The following is a 7,889-nucleotide window of genomic DNA, read 5'->3' on the forward strand; positions in this document are numbered from 1 at the left end:
TATATTTATCGTTTAAATGAACACTTAAAACACGTACAGAATGACGTGCAATTAATTATATTCTGGAAGTGTGAAAGCAACACCCGAATTTCTTGGAATTACTCGGGATTTATCATTTTCTGGAGACTTGACTGTGGAACTAGCTTATTATTTAAATAAACTTCATTCCAATTTCCGAATTATGAGTTTTGTTTTATTTTTGTCTGTTTATGACGCGGAGAACTGTGAAAACGTATCTCTTGCGTTGAGTTTACCTTCGAGCGTTGAATGACATACATGCTATTATACGGTGAGTTTAACCGTGCCTACGGCCGGGACTTCACTATCGCAGTTGAATTGCAAAAGTATAATTATAAACAGTGCAAAAGTTAACATTGTGCAAAAGTATAAACTCGCTCAGTAGTTGAAACTGACAGCATCAGAGTAAATTTAATTCTGAGCGCCCATCACGTAATACGTATCCAATAGTAATAGTAATACTTAATAGGCTCCACTGCCAAATTATCTAATTATGTCCAAAGGAGTAATTAGGGGAGCTGTAAATGGAGAGAGTGAGAGAGAGGGACAAAAAGTGAGTCACATTTGCAGTACAAAACCATCAATTAAACCACTTACCACTGGCCGAATGTGCAAATTGGCTTCGTCAGAGTTTTGTCGTTACTATACCTGAAAAACCAGTCCCATAACTCTTACCGTTTTCTTGATTAAACCGTTAAGAAATTACCCACAGACAGACCCACAGACAGACAGACACACACACACATTTTGGGATTATTAGTATTGATAGGTTTATCTTGGGTTCGTACTTCGTATGATAAATGTGTTTATTAGTGTGATTCATGTCATTAATTTCATAGTCCTTCAATATTTGGCGTTGAAGGTATTTAAAGCTTTTGTCGCACACTTATATCAATATCATTATATTCGTTTGGCCATTCCGCCAAAGGCAAAATTAATGGTCATAATATTAATAAGTACGTGCATGACAAATACTTTATTATTTATTATGGCCTAGTTCAGTCACTTAAATTTATGCCGTTTTGTTATTTTTTGCGTACTTTGATTGCGATGAGCTATTTTTTAATCAAAACGCAAATATCAAAGGACAAATATCAAACAATGTTTGCGGCGAATGTCAGTACAATCCACAACTCCCTGAATATCTCTGAGTTACTACGACTGTCGGGCTCTCAACAGGTTTATCATTAAAATTACTACCATCTGTTAATTTAACAGACGATTCTATGTTTGCTGAATTTACTAGATCCATCTTTGTCATATCTTTTAAGTGCTGTTAAAATCTACATGATGACGTTCGATCAACACGATGGCCATGAAATCAATATTGTGACCAAGATTAATATGAAAATTAAGTTTAAAGTTGATGATTAAATCAACATGCTGATCATCATAAATAAATCAACATAATAATTGAAATCAACATCGATATTAAAATCTACATGGCACATACTGATCAGGATCATTGTGATTAAATGATTATCTAAATTAGGTTAATGGTCAATAATTATTAATTCAAGATATGAACATCTATCATTTTATATATTTATCGTTTTAAACCCGTTTTTTAAACCCCATTCTATTTCAGAGCCTACTGTTCCTGTTCAACCTATTACTCTGTTTTGCCTCAATAGTCTGTAACACCATCGTACTCTACGGAGCAGCGAGACGACGAGCCCTCAAATCAGACGCAACAACCATCCTCCTCCTGGAGGCACTCACTGTACTGGATATCCTGATAACTCTAGCTAACCTGGTGCCAGTAACTGTCACCTCCCACGCGGGAAGATGGGTGCTAGGACCCGCTCTGTGTGTGATAACCTCGCTGTTTACCCGGTACCTTTACTTCACTGAGTTGTTGGTGGTATCCTTCATTTCCCTCCACAGACTGAGAGTTGTGCTGATGAGGAGGGCGGGGAGACCCAGCTTCTTACAGAGACGCAGACAGATACTCATCACTAAAATATTCCTCACCGTTATTTTCTTCTTACCCTTCCTTCCTCTCTGCGCATCTCTGTTTGGTCCGTCTAGGGCGGAGTTTGTGATGATGTACCTGTCCTGTGTGGTACCCGCTCTTTCAGAAGTGTGGGAGTATGTGGCGCTATCTTACCTTATCTTACCCTCAGCCATCGTCATCATCAGCAACCTCATTATCACCTACAATATCCTCACTTTCAATGCTAAGGGCCGCGGAGGATTCTTCTCTAGTCTTCAGGCTTCTCTTAATCCGGGTGCCAAGATAAAGGGTCCTATTTGTCGGAAAAAGAAGCTAAACCACTCGACCTACCTGACTATCTTATTAATCTGTATAGTGTTCATGGTAACGTACAGTCCAGTGTATGTGCAGATGATTACCAGTAGTCATGAAAACAACCATGCTCCTTCAGAACCCTGGCTGGGAGCTCTCTCTATAGAGCTACTGTCTCTCAATGTTATAGCTAACCCTATAGTATACACTTTCTCTAACACTAGGTTTAGAAGGTATGTTATCAACCTGATACACTGCAGGAAACAGGACCCTGGCTCTAAGAAGTTTGGAGATGATGAAACTTCCTCTGAAGGGTTTATATCCAGTTTCTTCTCCACAGCTAGGACGTCAGTGGCGACTATGAGGGCGTCTGTTGTAAGTGCTTCTAGATCCTCTACAGTGCGGCTCAGCAAGTTGTCCACCGCTTCCAACAAGTCCTCTCTCAAATGTAAATCTGTTGAAAACTTCAGTTCAGCTGACCAACTAAAAGTGGGTCTGACAGTAAACAGTGACTGTATTGAGAGAATGAGGCCGGTATCACGAGGCTCCAGACCCACCTACAGGAGGGTTAAAAGTTGGAACGCTGTCCCCGCTATTTCCGAGAACGACCATGACTCTTCTCTCTCTTCAGGGCGATCTCAAATTGCAAAACCTCGCTCCTGCAGCTCCATTCCGGGGAAAGGAAAAAACAAAGGAGTTCTCATAAGCACGAAGTTACAAAGAGGTGACAAATATTTATCCACCGCAGATACATCATCACGATGCAGCGGTGTTACCTTCTCCATTGGAGACAGTGTCCTCACATCCGAGCTACCCAGACAGGTTTCCGATCCCGGACCTAAACCTGAACTGCCCTGCAAATCCATCCTGAAGACACCTGAAGATGAAGAGGAGGCTATGATATCGAGCTTCTTCCCGTCAAGTGACGACGAAGAGGAGGGTGGTATTGGCTGTGGGAGACATAGTTTAAGGCGAGGAAGTGAGCGGAGAGTGGGCGTGGTTTGCGTCGAGGAGGTTTGTGTTCACAACAATACTAATCGAGCCAATAAGCCATGTGGTCAGTTATAGCAAGCTTCATTAGAAGTTTATCTAGATTGTTTCAATGTTTCAGAGACCAAATCATATAAATGAAAGAAAACAATGTTGACAAAGAAACACGTGTCCCTCTATTTAACCCCTCTCGTGTTCATACGGTCGATGGTTAAAGGACAAAGACTGATAATCACAATTTAACGATTCGCTACAGAAAAGAAGGAAGTGGATTCATTTTAAAGCAGCTAAATCAATATTTGATCGTGCTGATATTTGCATATTTTAATTTTATTCTTACCAAACAATATCTTCTGATAAAAATTATGATCCAACTCCTAGCAAAGCAGACTTATTTTTTCCATTTTTGATCTAATACGAACTATAGCACAGTGTTTTGTTGTTTAAGGACAGTTTTTGCTGATTTGGCACTCTATCTATGTGTGTGAGAACTAGCTATTACGGTTTTAGACTGGTATTCACTTTACTTTAGTTTTTTCACCCTGTTATTCCTATTATCTAGAATTGCTAGTCTTAGAATGAATCGAAGTACCGTCGAAATTCGCCGGCTTTATTCAAAACAAAGAGTTAAATTATTTAACAACTTGTTAAGTTTACTTATAACTTAATAAGTAGCTAAGTTTTATAACTACTCTTTCCAGCAGCTCGTGTCGAGTAGCGGTCCCCATTTCACCCTGGTGTGGGTTATTGGTTGTCATCAATATATCATATTTGGAACACGTCTCACTGCCTCATGGTCAATATTCACATGTAGGTGATATGAGTACTGAGTATTGTGTTTGTAGATAAGAGACTCAGGAGGACTCAGCATTATAAATGTTTTTGTACAGGGTGGGCCAAAAGTCAGTGGGCATACGTTGGCCTTCATAGCTCAGTCACTGAGTGCCCAATTGAAATAATTCTTTCTGGTATGACTTACTACCACCACTGGTTCGAGGAATTTGTCAAATCGATAAATATTAGAGTTCTTTTTTTTTCAAATGAAGGTTCATTTTTGCATTTATTTGATAGTTTTGATAGTCGAATCGAGCTAAATTTTATTGAATTGTGTTTGGCCATTCGAATTACGTTTGTCCTGAAAAATTAGAACTGTAGCTTCTCAGATGACAGAGATATGAAGCATAACGAGTTTATTCATTACGTGTGATCAGGTGATTGGATTACCTAATCACGTGATTAGGTGACCCCGTTAACCACCCCGTTAATCATTATGGGAATTGTTAAGGGTGCCCATTTAAGGTGTCGTGTCACATTAAATCACCCAGTCAATGTTGTTATTGTTAACGAGATACAGAAAATGCTTGATAACTTCGTCATTTCTAATCCGTTTTGCCTCATGTTTTCAGATCATATGCAACATTTAATAACTACCGTCTCTGAAAAAAATAGGCGTTCAGCATGTTCAGAGAAAACGATATAGGTGTTTTAATATTGAATGGGCGTGGTCTTAAATATACGAATTTTCAAATTTTGACGACGAAATCCTCGAACCAGTAAGTACAGTATGCCATCTGCAAAGCAACAGCTCTCAAATATAAAACACAGCGGAGCTATTAAGGCCAACGTATGCCCACTGACTTTTGGCCCACCCTGTAGTTAAGGACCTTGTTTAAGTGTTACTCCATTAAAGTGACTATTTATTATTGCACCGAATCAAATGTTTTGATTGGCTTTGTTCGTTTTATTTCGAGAGTACAGAAGAATGTTTCTTTTTTTAATTTTTGTATTCTCAGAATTTGACGAATCTTTTTTGCGATTTTATAAAAACAACCATATGTTTCACTTTCAATTGTTATTTTCAACGAAAATAATTGATCTTGCCAAAATAAATTTGAAATATCTACATGCCGGCTAATTCCATGGGAAGTTCTGGGGCCTGTATTCAGCATCGTAACGAGCCTGAGGCTTCACTACGTTCAGGTCAGGATCCAGAATAGTGAGGGCGGGGATGTACCTCTGTTGGGTGAGAGAGAACAAGTCGCTAATCTTGTGGTTCTCAGACCAGGGCAGTCTCACCCACGGCATCTTCTGGAAGAAGGAGTTGGAGGCGTCCTCGTACCTATCACGTGATACCCAGATGACCTCGAAGTCGTGGCCAGCTGCCAAGATATCGTTGTAAGCCTCGATCAGTTTAGGAGTGAATCTCCTGCAAGGTCCACACCAGGAGGCGGAGAAGTAGAGGCCGATGTACTTTCCTTTGAGATCGTTGAAAGTGACAGCGTTACCCTGAACATCGTAGAAGGTTGTGTCGAGGAGTCCGGCAATGTCAACAGAGGCAGCAGCCGCGAACAAGGCCACCAGTAGTAAAAACTTCATCTTGTAGGAAGAGTTTGTAGATGTGTTGAATAAGAAGGAGGTAAAGAGATAATGGGCTGAGAGGACTGTTTTATACTGCGTCCGAACATGGGACTAGCTTTCAGAACAATCATAAATTGAGTGACAAATTCATTAAACAGCTGGTGTAACAAAGTGGATGTTAGAAGACTAAGCTTTTCTGACGTTTATTGGTTTCGCGAGGATTTTCTTTGTTCCATAAGTTCATTGATTCTTTTAGCACGGTCTTCAAGAGCTCATAAAACAATTTGAAAAGTTCGTTCCTTTAAATACGAAGTTGTAAAATCGCATTATTTTATATAGATCAGATTAGCATGGTTGTTCAGAATTCAGCTGAAGCAGCACTAGGAGTAACTGCTGAGAATTATTTCAACATCAACTCCAGTTCAGTGGACACAAAGTAATTTAGATCTCTTCTTCTTAACACATGCGAAACTGTGAAACTTACTGAAATGCTTCAACCGTGCGTTAAATGTCCGTGCGATAACCGTGCGTCAAGTAAACTTAATGTAAGTGTCTCACGACGAATGCCGGGTTGCCAAGGATAGGAAAGCAAGTAAACCAATGGTTTAAAACCTAATGGTTTATTCAACGTTAAACACTAACCCTCATAAGAGATGACTGACGACTGGTCACAACTGCATATAATTCCCACGAAGTTGACTGGGTATCCAATCTGCTAGATTGAGACGTGATCCGGTTCTTGTCATGATTTATCATAAAATCGTATTAACCCAATAGCATTCTGCCAGTTGGAGATTACTTCTGATCATGTGATCCCTTTCTTCCCAGGGTGCTGCATGTTACCTTCCCACCATAACTCCCGCCATGTAATCTGCATGCGATCCAGGCATCGTCCCCACCCTCTCAGCGGTGTCAAGTCACCCCTATCGGGGTGTGTTACGTCACTGCTATCGTCACACCTCCTATCGGTGCCAACGTCATGAGTATATATACCAGCCGATACGTCAGCTTTCATATCATCTCTAGTTAACAACTACTCACTACGAACACAGATACGAACTATTACGAAATGTACCCCTATGCTTCCATCCCAGCACCCTTGGAGCTTCCTCCCATGCAGCCTATCTATCTGGGCGGATACCCTAATTGTACTACAGCTAGCTACAATACCTGTAGTACAGCTAGCTATCCACCATGTACTTCAGCTAGCTATCAAGTAGAACCTAGCTACCTACATTGCTACCCTCCTGTCTCGAGCTACCAGTACCAGCCCAGACCTCATATCAACCTACCTTCTGTACCCCATACCCCTCTTCCTACCTCCTCAGCTGGTTACCAGTACCATACTGCTATAAAACCCGAGCAGGAGCTAATACCCTGTAACAGCTATCCTACAATCACCCTACCTCCTCAGACTCCCCCTGTCTCCTCTCCCTCGACCGTGTTCCACTACCCCACTCCTCCTAGCACTCCTAACCAGATCCCTCAAGAAGACCCTGCTCTCCTCTTTGCTCGGTGCCTCTACCAGAACCAACGTTACCCTGAGTTCCAGCAGTTCATCTCAACCACCAACTTCCCCCAATCAGCAGTACAGGAGCTAAGAGACCTCTGGTTGGACAGTGTCTATCAGAATCACATCAACAAAACCCAAAAGAAGCTGACTCCAATGATTAGATACCGTCTGAGAAAGAGACACCCTCTCCCAAAAACCATCTGGAATGGAGAGCAGACATCTTACAACCTGAAGCAGAGTGCCCGGGACTACCTCATCAGATATTACGAACAGAACCAGTACCCAACTGCTGTCGAGAGAAGAATCATCTCTAGAGATACTGGAATGGAATACAAATCTGTCTCCCACTGGTTCAAGAACAGACGATCCCGATCCAAGCCTGACAAGAGTGACGAGTCTGCTGAATCTGTAGAAGAGCTGGTGAACGAAGTGAAACAGATTGCAGACAGTATCGTTTACACTTAGATTTAACAGTGAATTTATATAGGAAACAATCGTTTTAAGGTTGAGATTATTTGATATTTAATTATTTATTAACTTATTTGATAGGTATTAAACAAACAAAAAAAGTCGCTTTCACTTTTTATTCAGGGTCACTCTAAAGTAATAAACAATTTAAAGTAACAAACAAATTAAAAGTAATAACAAATTAAAAGTAATAACAAATTAAAAGTTATAACAAATTAAAAGTAATAACAAATTAAAAGTAATAACAAATTAAAAGTAATAACAAATTAAAAGTAATAACAAATTAAAAGTAAT

General features: G+C 40.2%; 3 protein-coding genes across 3 annotated transcripts; 2 read left to right on the top strand and 1 right to left on the bottom strand.

Moving 5' to 3' along the window:
• Positions 1-1,116: 1,116 nt before the first annotated feature.
• LOC134820760 (G-protein coupled receptor 183-like) lies at positions 1,117-3,935 on the top strand. The gene is made up of 2 exons (XM_063831348.1): positions 1,117-1,197; positions 1,607-3,935. Exons 1-2 carry the CDS (start codon positions 1,120-1,122, stop codon positions 3,332-3,334), a joined length of 1,806 nt encoding a protein of 601 aa, XP_063687418.1. The 5' UTR covers positions 1,117-1,119; the 3' UTR covers positions 3,335-3,935.
• Positions 3,936-5,091: 1,156 nt separating this feature from the next.
• LOC134821118 (uncharacterized) lies at positions 5,092-5,714 on the bottom strand. The gene has a single exon (XM_063831782.1). The coding sequence runs from the start codon at positions 5,630-5,632 to the stop codon at positions 5,168-5,170; it is 465 nt and encodes a 154-aa protein (XP_063687852.1). The 5' UTR covers positions 5,633-5,714; the 3' UTR covers positions 5,092-5,167.
• A 969-nt stretch (positions 5,715-6,683) lies between these two features.
• Positions 6,684-7,592, top strand: LOC134821453 (uncharacterized). The gene has a single exon (XM_063832196.1). It carries the CDS (start codon positions 6,684-6,686, stop codon positions 7,590-7,592), a length of 909 nt encoding a protein of 302 aa, XP_063688266.1.
• Positions 7,593-7,889: the final 297 nt, after the last annotated feature.

The sequence above is a fragment of the Bolinopsis microptera genome, chromosome 9, assembly GCF_026151205.1.
Source record: "Bolinopsis microptera isolate Bmic1 chromosome 9, MBARI_Bmic_1.0, whole genome shotgun sequence".
Lineage (NCBI taxonomy): Eukaryota > Metazoa > Ctenophora > Tentaculata > Lobata > Bolinopsidae > Bolinopsis > Bolinopsis microptera.